Source organism: Typopeltis vanoorti, chromosome 21 (assembly GCF_054136105.1).
Source record: "Typopeltis vanoorti isolate ZY-2024b chromosome 21, IOZ_Tvanoo_1.0, whole genome shotgun sequence".
NCBI lineage: Eukaryota > Metazoa > Arthropoda > Arachnida > Uropygi > Thelyphonidae > Typopeltis > Typopeltis vanoorti.
This window is the reverse complement of record NC_143569.1, coordinates 33,049,230-33,074,206: the sequence shown is the minus strand read 5'-3', so window position 1 is coordinate 33,074,206 and position 24,977 is coordinate 33,049,230. Positions and strand designations below refer to the sequence as shown.

General features: G+C 34.4%; 1 protein-coding gene across 3 annotated transcripts in view; it reads left to right on the top strand.

Moving 5' to 3' along the window:
* Positions 1-24,977, top strand: part of Asap (ArfGAP domain of ASAP) — a 718,739-nt gene that overhangs the window by 526,482 nt on the left and 167,280 nt on the right. For 2 of the 3 annotated variants that reach the window (XM_090411445.1, XM_090411443.1), the window contains exon 22: positions 4,986-5,154. In XM_090411445.1, coding sequence (XP_090267571.1) covers positions 4,986-5,154 — 169 coding nt within the window. The remainder of the gene's footprint in view (positions 1-4,985; positions 5,155-24,977) is intronic. The other variant, XM_090411444.1, reaches the window with a different exon arrangement.

Below are 24,977 nucleotides of genomic sequence, written 5' to 3'. Positions count from 1 at the left end.
AGATACTTTGAATGTGTTTGAGCTAAAGTATGATATGCATTGTGGTCTGTAGAGTTCTGTTGATAAGTTTTGCTTTTAGTACTATTTCCATGCCTCCACAAACTCACAAGAATCTGTGGATGCATAGGAATTGTACTTAAAAGCAAGCAGCTAGCTAGATACTACATGAATTAATAGACATGCTGTTGTGGACTCCTAACTTGGGTCGCTTTGGCCATAATTCCATCTATATCGAACTCTGCATGCACAAGGTTGTTTTTGAAAAGTGATGAGACTTCGTACTATTTGATATCTGAAGTATCCTCAGAATCTAGCATTGTCTCCTTTACAGGGTATGTTGTTGTTGTATACCTGTAATAGAATATTCATCTTTTCAATAGGCAAGACATTATTCATAGACAGATCCCCACTGTCACATGTTGTGCATGCAGCTTTGCATTGCTTTCAAGCAAAGGTTAAGGTTTTGTCAATTTTTTTTTGTTTTTGTTTTCTCCCTCAATTGCATACTATATTACTTTGCTAATGAGTGTGAAATCCATGTTTGTTTTCTAATGCTTTTTTTTTTACAGGATATAGCATGAAAAGCTATTAAATAAATTGGAGAACATGGGATTAGATTATAAACTGTTAGTGCTCACATGTGAAAATGACTGTCAGTTCAGTGTTAGTAAATGTAAAGTTACACACTTGAGTATAATGTATCCACTGGTGTATCATATTTGGTGGAATTATGATATAAAAAACTGATCAGAAACTAATATTGGAGTGTGCTTTTTTTTGAAGTCCAAACAGTGGACAGTAAGTTGAGTTCCGAGGCCATATACCAATGATTGCAAATTTTATTCCAAGAATAATTGTAATGCTGGAATGAATCTTGATATGTAAGAATGTCATTTTGCCCCTTTACAAAGCCTTGATATGACCTCATCAACAACAATATTGTGCACAAATGGAGAAAAGGTATGACAGCTGGTGTGGGTGATATGTGGCCTCCCTTGATGAGACCTTAGAAGTTTCTGGTGGTAAAGATAATAATGTTTTCTTTGTTTGGAAAGATCTGAATTCAGATGCTCTCCAGGATGTAAAGAATCTTAATAAGTGCTAGTTGCTTACACCTAGATAAGGAATTAAACAAGAATATAATTTCTTCACAAGTTTAATTTAGCTTAAGAGCTTTTCAACTGAAGGTGCATTAGCTGAAGTCTCATATGGAGGTGGTTGAAACTTGGGTTTTTGCATCCTGTAAAACAGGCATACACTAGCCACATAGCCTTATATCATACTTGACAAAAAATTATATATATTTTTTTTAATCTTCACCCAGGTGTGGCATGTGAATTAACTTCACCCATTCTGCTTGTATGTAGAGACTGTTGACTTCTCATCAGTTGCCTTAGCATCCCATAATACAAAGCATGCTTCATTTGAAAATGTATATTGCTGTGCATTATGGGAATGGTCATTACCTAGACCAGTTTTGACCTTTATTGAGGTCTCACCAGTAGGAGAGAGCTTCAGGAAGATACCAAGGTTGAATCAATGTACAAGTCATATTTTCTGTATGACTTCTACATTGATTCAACCTGAAAGATTAACAGTGCTCTATCTGACTTTTTGCCATAATGAGATTGAAAGAATCTTGTCCAAATTAGATACTGAAAACTCTCCTGGTCCTGATGTTTAGAAGGTTTGCACTCTGAATGTTGAATTTTGGTCTGTGTTGCCTTTTTTTATGTTTTCTTATTCCACTAGTATTTTTAACCACAGCCTAGAAATTAGCTTATGTATGTAATTCCAAGAAGAGTTACAAGCCCTTACCATCTAACTACTGCATAGTTTCTCTTATCTCAATCTTCTCCGAAGTAATGGTCAGAAAACCAACAAAACTCTTGTGCTACCTTGAATTTTCTCAACTAATAAATGATTGCCAATATAAATATTTTTTTATTTATGTCACTTATAATATGAATCTCAAAAGGGGATTCTTTATATCTTCATGGCTTCTGATTGGGTATGGCTCAAGGGTCTGTTGAGTAAGCTCTTGTATTTGGTCTGTCTCATGCAACTGGGCTGCCAGAAAGCTGGCAGCCCAGTTGCATAATAGTGGGTGATTCCTTATTTTCTATCTCTGCAAGTAATGTTGGGATTTAGCAGGGCTTTTTTCTCCCACCCATCCATTTCCTTCTTTATTATAACTTGCTCCAGTTGACCAATCAAATGCAGATTTACTAATGACAGTGCATTACACTCTTCCTTTTCACTTGACAAACCTTGTACTACACAAATCACCACAGTCTACAGAGCATTAACCTCTGCTTCCCTAATTCTGATCTCCAAACCATTTTTCAGTGGGTCAGATGTCAATTTCAACACTAGTGAAAAGTTCTGCCATAATTCCTTAAATCTTCTCTCTTACTTTTGACAATCACAGATTTCTAGACAAGGTGAGATTTTGAAATAACTCTATCTGATACCAAGCCATTCTTGGCATAAACACGTTATATCTTTTGTCTCCTTGACATCCAGAAAATTTGTAGTTCTTCTTTTGCTCAAGCATTACTTGCATGACAAATTCAAGCTTCAAGATTATCTAGAATCAGAGTCCTAAACAGTGATCACACCATTCTTCAATGGTTTGATAACAACCCAGTCACCTTCAGTACTTCCAAAATATAATTTTGTCTTTTTTTTTCCACAAAAAATACCTTAGTTCTCTTGCTTACCTTTGATTTTATTCAACAGTGAAGACCAGATTTCTCTTCATCAATTGATAACACATAATTTCTTTAATATCTTTGGTTTAAATAAAAAAAAGAAAAAAAGGAAAACTTGGCATCCTTTTGCACTCAAGATTTTACTTTTCATTTGTCTAGCTAGTAACTTTAAAAATCCCAAATTTCTCCAATTTTGGAATACTGTTTTTACATTTGGGATGGTGCCCTCCTAAAACCCTTTTAAAAATTCTTGATGCTGTCTAGAATAGGGTAGTTTAGTTAACTGATGATCCCTCTCTCTTTCCTACTGTGTCACAGGTTCCACGACTTTCAAACAAAAAATCCTACTTTTATATGGTACATCTTATGTAAATCTTATTCATATGGTATAGAAGTGATTGTAATTTTTCTAGTTCAAGATAGTTAATGTAGTCTTGATTTTTATACTTTTATGTATTTGCATTGCTCTAGATTTGCAAGTCTACTTAAAGTATAAGAAATTAGATGAGCTGGAGATTGGTAAATACCTGTTAAGATAGATTCAGTTGATCTTTGATAGAAGGCAAATATGAAGCCAGTAGAGAAACTCTTCAGATGTTGTATAAATTGATTGTTCAAGGTATCTTTTCCTCTTTCTCTAATATTCTTCTGGTGTAAGATAACTTGAAGCCATTCAGTAGTAAAATTGCCACTTGGTTCGGATCTGGATTCATTTCGCATTGTAATAGAGGAATATTTATAAGGGCTTGCAACTAATAGTGAGTCAGCTAGTCTCATATTTCTCATTACAATTCTCATCTCTCTGTATTCAGCCTTCAAATGAACTTATCTTTATTTAACTGGCACTTGAATGGGTTAATGTGTCAACTGTCATCTGGCTGCAACATATAATTGTACTGTCAATTATGCAACTGTTAAATTGATCTCCTGCTTGTGGTTGGATAATTGAGGCATTACTGTATGTATTTTTTTTATTTTATGTGTGGTTCCCACTGACAAACCTATAGTACATTTTGTACTGTAAGTGGGAGAAAGGAATTTTTTTTTTTTGCCATTTTTATGATTTTTATATATACTTTGTAAAAAATTACCAAAAAAAAAAAATAGTCCAGAAATTCTGCTCTAGAGACCAAACATGGAACTTTTTCAAGCCACTGCAGGCCTCCAATGAGCAGGGAGAATGGTCTTACACTGGGCAATGAAATTCATCTCCGTCTAAACATGATGCATCGTGGTGTTTTTTCTTTCCAACTTGTTCCATTGAAAATATATATGAACATTTAGCATATGCTCACCACATCTCAGGAACCACAACTTATAATATCTTTTGTTCCAGAGACAAATGTACATTACTTCTCACATGAACATCTGTTTATTCAGCATAAAACTAGAAATATTTTGCACAGTTTTCTTTAATGTTTCTTCTGGTCCCCCATTAAGAAAGGTACATTGTCATGGTACAGTAAGAATCATCTATTACCTAGTGATTTTTGTGTGTGTGTGGGGGGGGGGAATTAGGAAGCAATTCCAATAAATTTTCCAAGCTGTAAAGTTTTGCAAATATCTATGACACTATGGGATCTAAATCCAGCTTACCACGGCCAACATAATTCATCTATAAACTTTTTATGTGAATCCCACCTAAAGACACTCATAAAACATCCATCCATGTGGCTTTGGAATTCAAACCCACATCCTGTTGGTCAGAGCAGGTATACCATCCACTTCACCAACTTGGATGGCAAAGATTCAAAAGTATTCAAGTAAGTAGTGCTACTAGAAGAAAAAGATGCAATAGTCTCTTTTTAGCAGTGCTATTGAGTGAAATTGGCTATATATAAAAAAAAATGAATCTTATTTTATTTTTCATTTTTGACTCATCATTTTTGTTTAGGTCAATTTTGAAGCTTAATTTTATTATTATTATTATTGTAAATATACGCATTATTACCCATATACAGTACTAATGTACTATAGGTTGATCGACCAACCTCTCGTGTATGGGCTCAGCTTTAAAAAAAAAAAAAAGCATCCGTACTTTAGAACTGTCTTAGCAAGGTTTAGTTTACTGATATTTTCATTCTTTGAAATTTTTTAGTACAGAAATATGAACAACCAGATGTTTATGATATCTTTAGCTACTTATGGAAGTTTAGATCAGAACTTAGTTATTATTATGTTAAAATTATGTTTCCAAAATATTTTAAATAATCATAAGAATTATTGAAAGTGTACTTATATATTAAAAATTGTGCTGCAACTTTTAAACAGGGTGGTCAGGTGACTCCTGAACGCAGAGTTAGATCACGCCCATCAAGTGTTGTAGGTAATGAATCACCAACTAGCAGGTCAAGTTCCATTAGTGAAGGAGCAAAGCAAAGTCCACATCTGACTCCACGCCCATTACCACCACCACCTCCTCAGAGTAAGAAGCCAGTTAGTAAGTAGAAGCATTGAACTTCATTTTTTAAGTAGTGTTGTTGGGGAAAGGGGAGGTAGGAATGACTATGTGTGCATACAAAAATAATGTAATATTTATATCAATATGGTCTTTCCTAACTATAAAGATGTGAAAATATTGTTAATGGAAAAGGATCCTTATCAGTGAGCTTTATTATATGTCTGACTAAGAATATAAACCTGGTTATAATACTGTATATTGAACTATGTTATTGTATATACATTAATATATAATACAGTACTTGTATGTGTGTGACTTTCTCAAAACTGAATCCATCTATACATTTCTTTTATATTTATACTTGGGGGCTCTGCCCCCTGACGCTTACGGCACTCAACCCCCCCCCCTCCCCAAGTTCCGGACTGGTAGGCCTGTTCTTCTTGAATTCTGATGACTCGAAAAGGGGTATCTGTTTCTGATATTGGCTGTCCAAAGCTGTCCTACTTTGGCCAAACAGTCAGGACAGCCAATATCAGAATTACAGAACACAAAGACTACATCCGGTTCCACCAATACAGCCACACTGGTCTTGCAGACCATGCTCTGGATACCCGCCATAGAATACGGTGGAAGAAAGTCATGATCATTCACCGTAGTACAAAAGGCTTTTCATGGAATCATCCTCAGCCCTAAGAAACAATCCGAACCTCAACAAATTTGGCTGCATGAGACTGCCTCAAATTTGGGAAACCTACATCAGAAGACCTCAGCCCAATCGCCCAAGAATACCAACATTGCCCACTAGGGGGCACTAGTAGAACTTTAGGAGAAAGAATAGCTTCCTGCTTCGTCCTCATTTACTGTTTGCTGTGCCTGAGTGCATGTGTCTTGCTCACAAGTTCCTGTTGAAAATGGCAATGTGACGTTTCCGAAATATTGGAAGTATATTAAAAATTTATTTTAATGTATATTCTAGTCTATGTTGTTATTTCCCTAAGCTATTTGGTAATAATATCTTATGAGGCATATAGTCAAACAAAGTTATGAGACGAGTGTTAGACTTAATATTGTCTCATACAGTGATCATAGGAGGATGTTGCCATGATGTGACCAACTAGGTAGAATAAACATGGGCAGTAGCTAGGCAAGTGCAAGGTTTGCACAGCAAAAGAGACATGGAATTACAGAGCAAGAGACAATGATAAATTAAGGAAACAGATTGGTGAAGTCATCATTGTCAAATTCCTGGCATGTACCCTCAAGGGGTGTACAGGATATGATAGTACTACATGAGAAATTTTCATCATTACTAAATTCCTATCTACAATTTTCCTCCAAATCAGTTACCTGTCAAGACTCCAACATTGTCAGATCTTATATTTCTGTCTTCTAACACACTTTTTACCATATCAATCCACCTATATCTAGGTCTTCCTCTGGGTCTTTTTCCTGCCAACCTGGCTGATAACAATTATTTTGCTAATCTTTCCTCTCCTATTCTGTTTAAGTGACCATACCACCTGAGATTAGCTCTGCTAACACATTCCTGGGTGCTAACAGTGTCAAGTTCTTTCCTAATATCCTCATTTTTAATATGACATTGCCATTGATGCTGCATATTTACCCCCCCCCCAATCTTTCTCAGAGCTCTCATATCTGCAGTCTCTAGTTTTCGGTCAAGTGTTTTACTTCTAACCCAGCTCTCTGATCCATAAGTTAAAATTGGTTTGAACACTGTCTTGTATACAGCTAATTTAGTGTTTTGAATAATTTCTCTCTCTTATTCCATATAAATTTATTCAGTTGACTTCCTAATACCAGCTTTGTTGATTCTTTTGTCTATTTCCATATTTAATTTACCATCTTCACTAAAAATCATGCCTAAGTAGCTAAAATGTTTTACTTGTTCCATAGGTTCTCCATTCACAATGCAGTGGATATTTTCAATGCTTCTGACTGTTTTCATTGTCTTTGTCTTGCTGCTGAAGAACAAGCTGGATTCAAGGCCAAATAGAGGCTGTCAGCATCAGATTTTCACTTTATGACAAATAGTTGAGAAGTCATGGGAATATAACAAAGATCTGTATTTAAGTTTTATAGATATGTAAAAAGCATATGTCAAGGTGCCAAGAGAGAAGCTATTTAAATAAAATGCTACAGTTGTATGGTGTCAGTTACAAACAAGTATGTACATTATCCCCCCCCCTCTGTTATTCATTATCTATATGGATCACATTATGAATGAAAGTGATATTAAATTTGATATCAAAATTGGAGATGATTGGTGATGTGTAGTCGCTTAATCAGTTGAAGGAGAAAGTAATCAGCAGTGCATGGAACTTGGTCCAGAATCAATTACTTATGGCCATGTCAAATTGTATTTCTAAGGTTCAGAGGATAAATAAAGTAAGAGTAAAATGAATGAATCATCAAATTATTATTATTAGTAGTAGTACACCTGCCAAGGAGTCAGCAGACTTATTGTGAGTGGTTCAGTCAACTGATGACATATTTACCATGCTGAATCTTAAAATCATTAATACTCCCTGCATTAACAACATATTATGTCAATGCTCTCCATTCACTCACAATTCACCATGTAAAAACTCTACTACTACTACACACACACACACACATCCCTCTTCACCATACTCTTATATAACTTCCAGAAATGGCCTTTGGTTCTTCTGCTCTCACCTTCTACTTGTTTTATAATCCTTTCTGGATTAATCCAGAAGGACTGTAAATCTCCTCACCAACTTAAACATTTCTATCATATCACCTTTTTTCCTTCTATTCCCAAAACTCTGAAATCTACCTCTCTCTTTCCATAGGCAGCATTCCAGATTCCTGATGTTCTCTTAGTCACTCTTTTCTGCATCCTCTCCAATGTTTCTATATAATCATTGAAAACTAGGTAACTAAATCTGAGCACAGTAGTCCAAGTGTGATCTGACCAGTCGTTAATACAGTGGTGCAACCACCTTATACATACACATTAGCATACTAGCAGCACTACAACATGAAGTCTGCATCATTTATAATATGCCCTCTAAAGTTCAGTCTACTGTCAACCATTACTTGAATCTCATCCACTTCCTGCAGTACAGTGCCATCAATATAGTATACAGCCTTTTATTATTGCATTCAAAAATGCAACCCCTTTCACTAATTAATATTAAAACTTCAATCCCACTCCTTTGTCCAATTAAAAAGTCTACTCAAATCTTCCTGAAGGATAACATCATCAGTGCTATCTATTATTCTCCCCAAGTTTGCATCATCAAAAACAACTGAAGATCCCCAGTCTGCCCACATGATATATCATTTACAAACAAGTTAAACAGTAGGGAACCCAAGAACAGATTCATTGCTCATGCCAGTGGTGACTTTTTTTTTCTTTTTTTTTTGAGACAGTGCCCCATCATACACAATTTGCTGGTATCGTTCAAGAGCCAATCACCAATCCATCTAAAAATTCTATTTTTATTCTATATTCTATTTATTTCCATCCTCTGCAGCTTGTACACCAACTAATCATGTGGTAATCTATTCGAATGCCATTTCCAAGACCAAGAATATCACTGTATATGATTATCTCTTATCTAACATACTTATTATTTTATCATAAAATGCAAGTAAATTGCTAAAATCCATGCTGACCATCATAAAGAATCACATATCCATCAACCTCACCTTGTATTTTATTCCTAACCAATCTCTCTAATACCTTGACTTTAATTGCAGTTATACATACTGGTTGATATGGAAACTTCTGTCCTAGAACCATGTTTGTAGAGTGGTACTATTTTACTTTCTTTCCACTCCTTAGTAACTGTACCCAATGCAAGACTTTCATTAAATAACCAGGTCAAAGGTATAACTGACTGTTGTGCACATTCCTTAAAAAATATGTTGTGATATGTCATCCATTTCCACTGCTTTATTAACATCTAACCTAGTCAACACCTGATTCTCTCGCTTCCAGTTCTCCTAATCCTTGTGTTCCTTCTACGTATTGCACTACATCATTTGCACCATATGATATATGCTGATAAAGTGCTCATGCAATAATTCCACTATATATCCTTTGCAATAGTCACTCTGCTGCCATGACTTCACCCATGTCAACCTGCCATAATTATTCTTCCTCCTGTCTGCCATATAGTGGAGGAATTCTGCTGAATTAACCTTGGTCCTGACCAGCCAATCTTGACTCATACTGTACCTTTTCTTTCTTTACCATGCTTGTCACCTTCCCAGCCTGCACTTTATACTCTTCATGGATCCAATTGCCACCAGGTGTCTTGTATCTCCTCCAGAATGTTTTCTTTACCAACACTGCTTACTTGATTTCATTGTTCATTCATTTCACTCTTACTGTGTACATTCACTTATCCCTCGGTATGTGCTTATGCGTTAAGGCTTAATTTCTGGAAGAAACTCATGTTTGAGGCTTAATGAAGTGACACAGCACTGAGAAAGAATTTAAAATACAGGTATCCCTTGATTAGTGCGATTAATTAATCCCTCGATGTTACCGCGTATATCAAAATCACGTTAATCAAATATAATAATCAGTGCTAAAAATTACAATTTGTCCATGATCGGTTATTATATTAATAATTTGTTTTTAATAAAAGATAAAAAATGAATGCAAAGTAAATGTTTAATAAATGTTTGTACCTACATTAGTTAGTGCAATTTTTTTATCAAAAAAAGTTATCAAAAGTCGTTTGAACAGTTTTAGTTTTTTCCTGTCAGCATAAGTTCTATGATAATAAGCAAAATGACTCTCTAGACTCAGCAAACAAGCATTGTTCAATTAACATCTGGATCCATATCCATTACTTGCTGCTTAAGTGATTCTAAACTGTGAAATATCCATCCAGTTCTTTAATTGTTATCTCCTTTGGAACTTCACCTTCACATTTCATTTGTTTGTTGTCTTCATATGTGCATTATTCAATTTCAAGAAGATTGTTGTCACTGAAATCTTTTCAGTTTGAATCTAATAATTCTTTAACATCTTCTGCATCAAAACCAATGTCTTCATCAATTTCTTCAACCACGTTGTTCACAGAATTTTGAAAACCACCTAAGTCATCAGCTCATTCTGCAAAAGGTTTTCCAAACAGCTCTCATACAGCTAGAATATACTTGCTCCCATGAGCCATGAATGTTTTCAACTGCATGTTTAATGTTAAAATTTTTCCAAAAATTCTTGGAGCCTAATCGCATTTCTCCTGTTGTTTCTACTGCCTTTGAGAATGTCTTTTTAAGAAAATAAGATTTGAAAGTTGCAATGATGTTCATGTCCATGGGTTGTAGCAATGATGTCGTATTTGGTGGAATTTTGGTAAATTTATAGGCGTATTAATTAAAACTCTTACCGCGTATATAAAGGGGCTGTCACAATTAATTTCACCGCGTTAATCAAATCCAGCATTAAGCGAGGGATACCTGTATTTAATTCTTCCAGTATTTCGTCTTAGTCAGTGATACATCATCATCAGGGAGTACAATATTAGACGTGTAACACACACAGGCAACACAAAACTAAATAAAACATATGGATGAAAGACTAGAGTTCTAATTATGTGGGACACCTGTTGACGGCCTAGGATGTAAACTGCGATCTCAAAGTATTAATGTTTCCCATATTTTGGGAAGCTTAATGCAACCATATTTATTTAAATTAGGCTGATTTCTGAGAACAGCTTAAGATTCTAAAAATAGTCTTTCAATTCTAATACTGCGATTGAGCATGGTGAAATTTTTCCAGTTGATTCTGTGAGTCATATCTAAAGCATGGTATGCAAGGCCCGATTGACCATAGTCATGACTGCAGATGTATTTTTTTGTATTCTTCTACGTGGATGTTGGCTGATCTTTCTTCTTGTCCACAGTAGGCCAACTTGCAGGAACAGGGCACTTTTTTTATACTAAAGGCACAGGGAGGGAGAGAGAGAGATGGGAACTGATCTTAGTGAAATGTACAAAAGTAACAATCAGTACAAAAGTAACAAAATTTCAGTTTGGATTGAAAACTATGCAGGGATTGTATTTCTTTAAGACTGGCTATTTTTTCTGAAGAGAATTTTGAGTATTGGGGAGGAGTATTGATTTTTTTTTTTTTTTTTTTTTTTTCTTCGATATTGTGGGAACTGTAGCTAAGAAGGATGGCTAAGAACTGTAGATAAGATGGTGGTGTATATGATTAAGTTCTGCTGCAAGAGAGGACTCGTTGAAATAAAGATTATAGGCTTTATTGATTAGTGTTTTAATGATACCACATTGTTGTGAATGTATCTGCCTATATGGGTGGTCTTCCTATATACTATTTAGCCTTTATAGACATGCCTACCCAATTGTAACCTCTCCATTTCAGCATACTGGAAGCTACACACACCGGCAGATACATTCACAAACTTTCCCATCGCCCACCTTCTCAACAATATGGTATCATTAAAACACTAACCAATAGAGCCTATACCCTTTGTTCCAATGACTCCTTTCTTACAGCAGAACTTAACAATATGCCACATCTTCTTATCTAATGGTTATTACAGTTCCCATAGTATCAAAAAAATAATCAATCCTTCTCCCCTATGCTTAGCTTTCTTCAGAATGATTTTAGTAATGCTGTCATCCAGAGAATGATATCATTCCTTGTTGTCCGAAGCACTTCAGAAAAAAAAAAGCCAAAGTCTTTTAAAAATGTGATCTCTGCTTGGCTTTCAACAGAAGCTTTCTACCTTTACACATTCTACTACAGTAGTAGTAGAATGTGTAAACATTCTACTACTACTACTGGAGTATATAAAAGTTCCCTGTTCCTTGGCCTGCTATTAACAGACAGGAAGATCAGCACAGCATCTACATAGAAGAACACACACGAAAAAAAACATCTGCAGTCACGACTATGGTTAATCACGTCTTGCAGACCTTGCTTTATTTATATACAATTAGTAAAAAAAAAATAGAATCAATTGGAAAAAGACCACCATGCTTTATCACAGTAAATTTAGAAGAGAAAGACTATTTTTGGAATCTGCAGCTGCCCTCAGAAATCAACTAATTTAAATAAATATGATTGCATTAAACTTCCCAAAATATGGTAAACACTGATACATCGAGATCCCAGTTTACGTCCTTGGCTGCTCACAAAGTGCCCGACCTAGTGAAGACTCTGGTCTTTCATCCATGTGTTTCACTTAGTTTTGTGTTTCCTTCAGGGGCAGAACTGCAGTACCTCCAATTTTTTTTTTGTTATATAAATATATTTATTAATTTATTTATATTTGCTTGTAATATTTAATTTTATCAACAATCCTCTACAATTCTCTTATTTTATAAAAATCAAAAATACTAAAAATCCATCTTGTAGCACTTAGGAGTGCGAAGGAAGCTAGCGGTACTGTGTTTACCACAGTGTCATATTGCTACGTGTGTAACGCAGCACTGTCCGTTGCGCAGTTCCACTGTTTATATGCAGTTTGCGCCAGTAGTAGAGTGTTCATAGTGCTTATCGTGTTTACTCCGTCTCTTTAAATATTTGGACATTACGATTAAAGACATAACATTTGTTATAGTAATTTTGAATTATACTAAACTGTATAATTTTATCGATAATAAGCAATTTTTCATGAACCAAAACAAGAATATATATTTTATTTTTAAGTAATTTTGAATTATACCAAACTGTATAATTTTATCAATAATAAACAATATTTTTTTATGTTTATTTTTAATTTTTACCATAATTTTGATATTTTATCCAAACAAAAGTTGCAGCACCCCCACGATTTCAAGCGACAAGCCGCCACTGGTTTTCTTTATGTGTGTGTTAAAAGTCTCATGTTGTACTCCCTGACGATGTCTCAGTGACTGAGATGACATATTGGAAGAATTTAATATGATTTTTAATCCTTTCTATGTTCTGTTTCACTCCATTAATCCTTTGACATGAGTTATATATTACTTGTGTCGGATACTGCCTTATTAATTTTCACGCTCAACATCTTTTCTGCACAACTCATTTACTCAACACATTGATGCTAATTGACTACAGAGTTCTCATGATTACCCACATTATAATTCCACATATATCCCATTTGTAGTAGCATTTTCTTGTTTCATCACTTCCGAAACAAATTCCTCATGATCATTTTCACTATTGGTGGCAGTGTTAATGCCTCATTAACAAGTACATCTTGTGAAGTTTTTACCAAACGCATAACACTTAAGCTCTCTAGTTGCTTCAGTGACATGCTGCTTAAGAAATTTATCCCTCAGAAATTCAACTCACTCACTCTCCATATTTCCCTATCCTACCCTATCTCCCCCTTCAGTACTATATTCCTGTAATTAAAGTTTCCCATCAGGATCACTAGAAGGTGATCCCTCCTCTTTTCTTCTTCCTATCCTTCTGGAAAATTGTATATCCTTCCATTTCTATTCCCGACATCACATCATCCTCAGATAACTAAGTTTCACTTATGCCAATTATCTTTGGACAAACTTACTTAATTACTGCAACAAACTCAGCTCTTATTTTGAATACTCCTTACATATGTATAAACATAATAATCCCTGTGTCTTTGATGCCATTCCACCAATATCAACATTCTCTACTCTAGCCTCTGTACCTCACCTGACTGTGATTGCCATTCATACCTGTCTCATCTCCTATATGCATTCCATTCCACATCTTCAACCTTGTATCCATCTTCCTCATTTCGTACAACCTGTTTGGCTGTACTGTCCTGCGTCACTTGTTCTTTGATTGTTTAGCTACACTGACTTCTTGATTCTGTGTCTTCTCAGCAAACAGTAGCCTGTAAATGCCCAAAGTCAAACCCATTGAAATTCAATCCATTAAATTCAGACCGTTCCAACTTTTTTTCAGATTCACTTAACAGATTCCCAAACTGAACATCCTTTATACTACTTAGCCATCTTGCTAATCATCAACTCTGTTTTTCCCTCTCTGCAAAGCATCAGTTATTTGTTTCCTTGTTCCAGCAGGAAAGCATAAGTTAAATAACAGTGGTACTTTGTGTACTTTATCAATCATCACACCTCTAATGACTTCCGTACAATAATATATGATTATCATTTAACTCTTTCTCATTTACATCAGCCAATCTCTTCTTTAGGTGTTTAATCTTATCCTCTGGATGCTTCATTTCGTTTTTCGTTTTCATCAACTCTTGCTTAAACTCTTCTACTACAACCCCAACTCTAGCTCCCATTTCCAAATGCTGGAACCTTTCAATACACTTTTCACATACATTAATGCTTTCCTTCTTTTTGTTCACTCTAACAGTTCATAAATGTTTCATTTTTCAGTGCATACCTGAAGCAATTTTCACACACACACTCTGAGAAAAATCCAGAACAGAACTCAATCTTTGTGCCAAAGCTTACTATGTCACAAATATGCACTTCTTTACAGATGTCATTTTCACAAAGTAGAAGCAATAGGAACAAATATGTAGCAAAACATAAATAAACAAAATTCCATCAACAAACCCCTACTGAAGGGCACTTGTATCCAGCCTAAAAAATGAATCAGAATTATATGATAAAAAGTCACACTATTTAAAAACACTTTTCTTATCACAGCTCAAATATACTGCTATGTTCACTAGCAACACTGCAGTAGCTTCTGAGAGAGAGAGAGAGAGAGAGAGAGAGAGGACATTATGGAGAACATAAAGAACAGGATAACCCTTAGCAGCATGAAGAGTATAAGTTGCAGGCCAGGATGGTGATGAGTATAGTAAGGAAAGAGAAATTGGAGAAGCAGTAAAGCTTCACCCTAAACCCTAGAAAATTCTACGGTTATGTTGGTAGTAGAAGAAAGGGTGAATATGAATGGGTCAAATCTACTAAAGATAGTGGAGATATGTTCAATAAGTTTAATAATGAAAATAGTGGAAATGTTCAATGAATATTTTGTTAATGTATTTCGTATAGGGAGTTGAAAAGTGGTGCTGAATAGCATTAGGAAGGAGAACAGAAAACTTAGTTTAACAATGGGAAGTATTTAGAATATTAAGTAACCTTGACATTAATAAGGCTGTGGGAATGGATGGAATATCACCATGTATAACAGGAATGTACGAATAAGCTGGTAGTGTCATTGACTTTGTTGTTCAGTGGAAAAGTGGCAACAGGAACACTTCCAAAAGAGGGGAAAAATAGTGCAACTGCATGAAGGAAAATCCAAGTCAATAGCATCAAACTATAGGCCTGTATGTATATTGAGTGTAATGGTGAAAGTATTAGAGGCTGGTTGGAAACAGAATATAAATATGGATTGATGAGCATGGAAATCTCAAAAGATTTCCATTTTGAGAGCAGCTTGGGTTTGTTAAGGGGAGGTCATAGGTTAGTAACTTAATGCTCTCCTTATTGTTCACTCTAACAGTCCACAATGATTTAACTGGCTTTTGCCAAAGCATTTGATCTAGTACCACATAATAAACTGCTTTTGAAATTGAGCAGGATGGGGATGGTCATTTGGTAACTTGGCTACAGGGATTGTTGACTAATAGGAACCAGCATGTTGTGTATGAAAGTGCAGTGTCCCAGAAGAGGAAGGTGACGAGTGGAGTACCACAGGGTTCTGTTTTCACCACTGGGCTACTTGTATATAGAGGCTAATGACTTCACATCAGTTACCTTAGTATCCCATAATGCAATGCACATACACTTTGATGTATGTGCATTGCATTATGGGATAAAGGATGAAACCAAGAATATAATTTCTTGGCATCTTTAATATATAGTATAACCAAGTGAAAAACTTTTCAACATCTATCTCTACCAGAGTATTTTAGTAATAAGTTGTGACACCTTTTGGCTACTTGTATATGGAAATATGGCTTCTCCACTACTTCAGTCTTGGTAAAACTAAGCGCTCCCACACCGCCCTAAATTGGGTGAGCCAGGTGCTCAATAATCTTTTATTCATTTAACGAACTCCTTTAGCAACGAAGGGATAAAATCCACAGGATTGTCATCCATCCAGCCACAAAAGTTAACAGTAACTAGGTAACACGTCTGGGTCTGTCACCCACTGATGAAACCTCATAACAGATGACCAGACTTCTCATAATGAATAGCATTATACATGTCCATAAGGATATGGGTGTTGCATTATGGAATACTAAGGCAGTTAGCCTCTATACATATATATATACACAAGTAGCCCAGTTGTAAATGAAAGTGCAGTGTCCCAGAAGAGGAAGGTGACGATGCAAGCTTTGTTTGCTTATGCTTGGATAAAGAATGAAACCAAGAATATAATTTCTTGACATCTTTAATTTATATAAACTCAATATAGTTTGATCCATGTCAGAACACACTGCATGGCTTATCTTGAATAAGTCCACCTACTTATCTGAGCACTCTCTAAAGAAATCTTCATCACTTTCTTGTAGTATGTGATATCATCCATGTTGTAATTAGTTTTAATGAACAGGAAAAGATTTTCATATGAGCTTACAGTAGAATGATGTAATTACAAAATAAAGTATGAAAGTTCAAAAAGCAATCATAAAAAAATTTATAATCGGAAAAGAGCATCTCTTATGTTATTTACCTCATCAGAATCTCTTTTTTTTTTCCTATATCTCTCTCTAGGCTCGCTGAACCCTAAATATTCTTTGCTACAAGCACAGTCTTCTTCCACTCTTTTATGTCTTTAGCTCTTCCATTCCAGTTTAGGATACTTATCATGGTTAAGCCTTTTTTTGGATGTTGTCTTCCTCTAGATCACTTTCCACTTGGTGTCATCTTGAATGCTTGTTTAGCTATTGAATGCTTGTTTAGCTATTCCTCCTCGCAAATTACTAAGGCAAGACTTACCCTTCACAAAACCATGCTGCCACTTTAAGTATATTCCTATCTATCTAGTTCTGAATTCTCTCTCTCTCTTTTACCAATTTATCCAGTACTTTAATTACCACTCCTGGGATGCTGATTGACCTATAATTTGCTCCTTCTGTCTTATAGCTTACTTTATGCAGTGGGGCTGAGCTGTTTTTCCCCTTCTCAGTACCGCAGTTTAAATTAAACAGTTTGGTCAGAAGAGCTGATAATTCCCTAACACATCCTTGTAAAACATGGACCAATATGCCACCTAATATCATGACTTTGTTCACGTCAGGGTTCTGCAATATTCTAAGCACAGCACTCTATTTCTTCAACCTCTATTATCCCATCAAACAATGGCACATCCAGCATTGCATCAACACCTAGATTGTACACCCTTGTAAAATGATCATTCAGTAATTCAACTCTATGGTTTGCTTCTATTACCTTCCCATCATCAGCAGTTTTTAAACTCATACTTCCATAGTCATTCACCCTTTTACTTGCCACATTGCAAAATAACTCTGTAGTAATCCAGATGGTGGTATCAAGGCCTTATAAAGAGAAATAAGAACTTCCTTATCTCTGCTGGTCAGTATATTCTGCAGATGACCAAGTAATAATATGGGCTACCTTTGCAGTATGTCCCTCTAAACTTCAATTCTCTATTTACTATCACTCACCCCTAAATCCCTAGTTACATCAATTTCTTGGAGTAGAGTATCACATCGATGGAATTTTACATTAACTTTACATTTCTCCACACTAAATGGACAGCAATTATCTTTTGCCCACACTCTCAGTTATTTAAATCATCCTGCATACCCTTCGCATTGCCTTAACTTTTACCATTAATTTTTCATAATTACCAAACAGCTGAATATTTCTCTTCAAAGCATTACCTGTACAATTTATGCTTATTATTTATGAAGAGTGTACACAATATACAAACATAGAAGACTACAGGAATAAAGATTAATCACTGTATTCCATCAGATCTAGTTTTGAAATCCTGCACAGTATGGTGTTGTTCTACACATAAGTGTTAAAAGAAAGAGCATAATTTTTGTACAAATGAAACAGTAGTGATCCAAGCATAGAGCCTTATGGCACACCACTAGTTGCCTGCTTTCTCTTCTGTTCTGCTCCTACATATACAACTTTTTGATATCTATTCATCAGCCAATCTTGTAACTGTAGAATCAGTTTCATATCCATCCCCATTTGTTCTAATTTGTTTAACAGACTTCCATGTGTTTTTCTGTCAAACACCTTTGCAAAATCCTGTAGCCACCCTCTTTATCCAAATCAGCTGTCACTCAATTATAACAAGACTAACACATCACCAACTCTGTATAAATCCGTGCTGCCCCTCATAGAATATCATATTCTTATCAACTCATTCTTAAATTCTCTATTTAAATAACTTTTCCAGTACTTTTACCACTACTCCTGAGATAATGATCGATTTATAATTTGCTACTGCAGTCTTAGAACCTCCTTTATGCAAAGGAATTATTTTACCTTCCACTCCTTTGGGACTTTGCCATAGCCAAGACTTAAACAGCCTAGTCATAGGCATTGCCAGTTATTTTACATATTCTCATAAAGTGCTAGTTAGCATCTCATCCAATCCCAGGCCATATTTACATTGAGATTTTGCAATATCATAAGTACTATTTCCAAATTATCAATCTCTGTTCTCTCGTTAATCCCTTTTCATCTGTCATAGCAATATCCTCATTTGAGTGATATATCAAAAATTATCAATTATTTTGTCGTCGTCTTCTTCTTCTTCTGCAATCTCACTATCATCAGCACTCGTTAAATTTATCTTCTATCATTCTTCCTGTTACTTTCAACCTAATAAATTAACCTCTTTTTTGGATTTCCTTTAGCCTGCTTAGCTGATTTCCTCTCATATCAGATTTTGCCTTCCTTACTATGCTGACCCTTATTGACCCTTGCACTGTTCACTAGCTTGCTGATTGCCTTTTCCTAATGCACACTCCATAACAATCCCCCCCTCCCCCATCTAGTAAATATTTATTATTATCACATGTGAAGACCTCCATGGAATTTGTAGACTCGTCGCAGGAGGTCCATTTAAAAAATGGACCTCCTGTTAAATATCAACACAGTTAAATATCAACACAGTTAAATATCAACTGTCAATACCTGTCATATTTTGCCTACTCAAAATGATTCTACTTATCCCTCTAACTCCTACCTGATTTATACTCCTGGCCTTGAGCATACAGTGTAATATTGCTTCCTTCAGATACCACTTGACTATCCCCCCATGCACTGCTAACATCTTCTTTTGCAGATTTTTGTGCCTTGACATTGCTTCAAGCTGCCTAAGCTTATCATAATCATCTGCCTTGAGGTTCAACCTACACCCTTTCTTAACTAAAAATTCCTTATTTTCAATGATCACTTCTCTAGTCAAAAGCAGTGTTGTCACCTTTGCTATGGACAAATCTTCTGATCCTGTGACCAAAACCAGTACTCTTATATCCTTAGTCCCCTCCATCTCAATGCTGCTTTGGGTGATTAATCAGTAGGTGTATAAATTAAATTTTCTTCCTGCCATGTGATCTTTCCTCCTTCCAATCTCTCTCTCTCACTAGAGCAGTCCTTCATAATAATTACTCGACCAGCACTCGTGTACTAATTTGATATGCATGGCTTGTGCATCATCCATGACTTCCTGGCATATAGCAGCAATCAACTATATATTTTGTATATAGCCTTTGCTTATTCGGGAATTTTTCCATTCTCACCTGATAAATCAATGTTATTAATTTTTAATTTTATTTATTTATTTTTTATTTAAGTGCAGAGCTGCATATGTTTATGTTAAGATGATGAATAATTTCCTTTTTTGGAACTTGGGTATTACTGAACAACATTCTAAACAGAATTTTCTCTTGTCCTCGCCATTCTTGTGTTTAATCAGCATATTTCTTTAATATTTTTGTATTGACTGAAGTGTTGGGATAAAACTTTCAGGAGTACTACTTTCGAGAATCATACACTTGGAATTAGGATTTGTAGTACTTGTAAATAAATTCTGACATCAAAGAGTCAGATAATGCTTCAGTCCAAGGGAGAAATTAGTGCAGTTGTAATATCGTAAAAATCTTACATAATTGTAATTTATTTATGTTTGTCTTTTATAGTATTATATATACTGGTTTAAATTTTGTTACTTGATAATATATATATGTATTTTTAAACTTGTTTATTTGTATTTATTAATAATCCAGATGATAGGAAAAAATTATATAATAATATTTTCTTCCATTGAAATGGTAGGATAATTAATTAACATTTCATCAAAATGTGAAATTATGTGGTTTTCATTTAATTTGATGATTTCACAAAATGACCCATGCACAACATGGTGCAACAAAAAAAGCACTTTTCTTCATTTTCAAAAGGCTATCTAGGTTGATAAGATGAAAATAACTGAATAATACCATATTTGTTTTATAGTCATTTATCAAAGAATATCTCAAAAAAAATAAAATTTTTGTTTAGTCACCACAAAGTTTTTGAGCTTCAAATCAGCTGTTTAATTTTTTTTAATTCATTTTTTTTTTATGGAAATTGGAAATACTTCTTATTCTACTCATGTACATATAAGATACAATAAAAAAATAAAAAATAATAAAAAACCGGACTTGTGGATTTAACCTGCAGTCTAGAGCAGCATTTCTTTAACTTTACTGGCATTAACCCACTAGGTCCCATGCCTTTACTGATAGGTAATATTTTACCATCAGAGGTGAGCTTGCAAAATTGTGGAGCAGTTAGCATAACATAAACAACCTTAATATTTTCAGTGAAAAATTAAGGCAGAGTGAAATTAGAACAGGAATGGAATATACTGTGATCATACCAAAAAGTGGGACACTTGCGAAGTATTTGTTTATTCAAATTCAAGGAATTGAATATGTATTAAAAGAGTACAAAACATATTAAATATATTTACAGAGGTAGCTAGACAGAGCATGCATTTCTCAGTATACAGTGACTGACTCTATACCAACCATTGAATTAGAAACTTTTATTTAATACTTTGTTGGACCTCCTTTAACCGTCATTGCAGCACACGTGCAGTTTGGCAGAGATCATTATAGGAGTTCATAGAGTGGAGATAGTCATATAGGGTTTAAAATCCATAAATCCTAACCTTTCTGTTCAGCCTTCATATTCTTAAGTTATAGCCACCACCACCACAATTCTCTTAAAACAGCTAATAATTTGTGGCATCTGTTGGCATTTCTTCATTTATCTGAATGCTTAGAAATACAATAAAGCAACTTTCACTCCAGTCCTACTATGCATCTTCATTACTGGTTCTATCATATTTCTTGAAATGGTGATAAAGTTCTTTTTGTAGCACAGGAAAATTATTCTTTTATAGTAGAAAATAAAATCTAACCTTTTATGGCCATGGAAAATATCCTATGTAACAACTGGGCTTAAAGGTTAAATTTAATATGGTTTTAATCGAAGGATATTAATTAACATACCTTGAAGGTAAAGATGGTGAAAACTTCACAATAGACATGATTAGAGCCACAAAGCAACTTTCACTCCATTCCTACTATGCATCTTCATTACTGGTTCTATCATATTTCTTGAAATGATGATAAAGTTCTTTTTGTAGCGCAGGAAAATTATTCTTTTATAGTAGAAAATAAAATCTAACCTTTTATGGCCATGGAGAATATCCTATGTAACAACTGGGCTTAAAGGTTAAATTTAATATGGTTTTAATCGAAGGATATTAATTAACATACCTTGAAGGTAAAGATGGTGAAAACTTCACAATAGACATGATTAGAGCCACGACGGTATGCAGTTAAAAATGGTGAGCACAAGATAGCAGCAAATGAGTGCAGAAAATACATTAAGATAAAAAACTTAAAAACCAATAATGAAAAAGTTAACACCGAAAAGGATGAATTATGTAAATTTTAGATTTTGAAAGAAGTGAGAATAAATAAACCTGTTCTATGCATACTAAGCAGCAACAAACATGACGAGTGCTGGCCATCTTGTTAAAACATCATCAGATGAAATAAGCTGAGAACTGTGAGCTAGCATGGTTCTTTGTGAAATGTGTTAGGAGTTTGAATAATATAAGCATGTAAACACAAGAAAGATATTTTAGCCAAATATCTTTCTTGTGTTTACATGCTTATATAAACACAAAGTGTCCAAATCAGACTGAAATATTAGCCAAATATTTCAGTCTGAAAATTGCAGACCATCTTCAGTGGCACTACAAGAACAGTTTTAAAAATACAAGGTGGAATACTAACAATAGATCATTTAAAAATAGAACAAGCTGCATGATGTTATATCACTAAGTATTAAAGGGAATATTATTAAGCAGACACATGATTGAAATAAAGATATTAATTAATAATATTAAATAACATAAAATTAATATGAATTAATGAGTTATCCTGATTAGGCTTTCCCAGATTTTTGATACAGATATTCAGGTTAGGACGATGGAGTAATGCCTCTACGCTTTCTTTGAATAAACATTCAAATTTAAAGTGGGATCTATATAAGAGGCGAGTTTTTCACCAAAGGATGTTGTGGTTAGTTTCAATCCTGTGCTGAGCCAATCCAGATTTTTCAGGTTTGTTGTGATGAATGGAGGATTGATGTTCTTGGATTCTTTTTTTTTTCAAGGGAGCATCCAGTTTGTCCAAGATCACAGTGTTAGGAGTTTGGTTGGTTTGAGAGCATTTGGAAGTTGGGCTGGTTTGAGAGTACAGGGGAGTAATCATTTTGTTTAATTGCCATGAAAGAGATCATAAATAGGGTCTTTTTGTGTTTATGGTACATTGGATGGTTCTTATTTCTAGCAATTCAGAACAATGTAATTTGGATTCATTCTGAAAAATTGATAATGATAACCTTTTTGATTTCAGGGTAAGTTTCAATTCTATTGCATGCAAGGATTTTTGTTGTTTCTGATAAGTTTTTTTGTTTGATTTTTTTCTTTGAAACATGTTACTTTGAAAAAGAAAACCACAAAGAAAAAACAAACAAAAACATACCAGAAATAACAAAAATCCTAATCCTTGCAAAAAAAGAAAAAAAAGGGAAAAACAGAAACATACCAGAAACAAAAAAATTATACTCCAGAAATATCCTTGCATGCAATACAATCTAAACATATCCCTGAAATCGAATAAGTTATCATTATCAATTTCCTGGAGAATGAATCCAAATTACATTGTTCTTATTTGCTAGCAATAAGAACTACCCAGTGTGATATAAACATTAAAAGACCTTATTTACTATCTCCCTCATGGCAATTAAACCAAATAAGTCACTCCTCTGTACTCTGAAACCAGCTCAATTCCCAAATAATCTTGGACCAACCAAATTCCTCCTAATGTTTCACAAAAAACATTAGGAGGAATTTGCAGCTAGCTAACAGTTAGTTTTTGGCTTTAAGAATGTCATGACATTTTAATGAAACAGACTTTGTTGCTTGCTTACTATGTATATTACAGGTTTTTTATTCTCATTTCTTTCGAAATCCAATATACAATTACTCACTAAAGTTATCAAAATGTGTTTATACCTAAGTGGCCAAAGATGATTAAAACACAAAAATGTTACATCCCAAAACATTTGATTCATAGCATACAAAAAGAAACATAGCTTTAAATAAAATTTATATTTATGAAATAATGCATATTATAATAAAGTGCATAACACTGAATTCATTTTTTAATTTATTGTGTGGGATGATATCTGAATTTTAATAGTGATATCCTACACATCACTGCTTACCTTATTTAACTGTTTTTCAAACTAAGAATAGAAAAATAAAACTAATTTATAAGGATATAAAATCTTCTTAAACATGCACCAGCATTTTATTAACCTTAAGAATGATAAGTATGATGAGTTTTTATTTTATTTTATTTATTTTTGTTAAAAATGAGTAGGCTCAATGTTAATTACACATTTATAACTTTTTTTTTTTTTTTTTTTTGTTAATCAGTTGCAACTGTTTAGACAAAAAAAATCAATTTTATCCACTATACAAGTATTGGTTGCCTTGATTTCTGTTATATTTAGAGTGATGAGAATGATGATCACAGAGCACATAAATATTACAATCAGCTATATTATTGCAACACCAAAGCAAGATTTATGGCTACTTATCAGAGATTGGAATGCAAAAGTGGGAGAAACCGAGGAATAAGGAATAATAGGTCATTTTGGTTTAGGTATTCGTAACACTGCAGGGAAGAGACTAGTTGAGTTTTGTACTGAGAATTCTTTGTTTCACATGGATATCAATGGGCAATACAGAAATCAAATCGATTATATAGTTGGACAAAGAAGATGAAGAAGTGTAATTCAGTCTGTCAAGACTTTTCCAGGTGTTGACTGTGGAACAGACCATAAATTATTAGTGGATACGATACATGTAAAATTACGGAAATTGATACCAACACGAATGCCAATCAGATATGATCTTGGAAACATACCCGCCGAATATAATATTAGTATACAGAACGGATTCAACATGCTCAATTTGTGTGAAAGAGAACCAGATGAACTATGGGAAGAAATTAAAGATATAATTAAAATGGAAGCAAAGAAGAATATTCCAACAATTTGTAAGAAGAAGTTCAAATGGCTATCAGAGGATGCCATCAAATCTGCTCAGGAAAGGAGGAAATTTGCAGGAAGTATGGCATTGCAATACAGAGTTTCAACAACAAGCTATCAGAGACAAGGAAAAATACTTTAACCAGGAATGCCAACAAATAGAAGGCCAAAACAAGAAAGGAAAAACAAGATATCTTTTCAAAAAGCTCAGGGAACTGACAGAGAAGTTCAGTGCCAAGGTGACAATATTGAAAAGTAATCACAAAGGATATCTTACAGAAACAGCAGACATCAAAAAAAGATGGAAA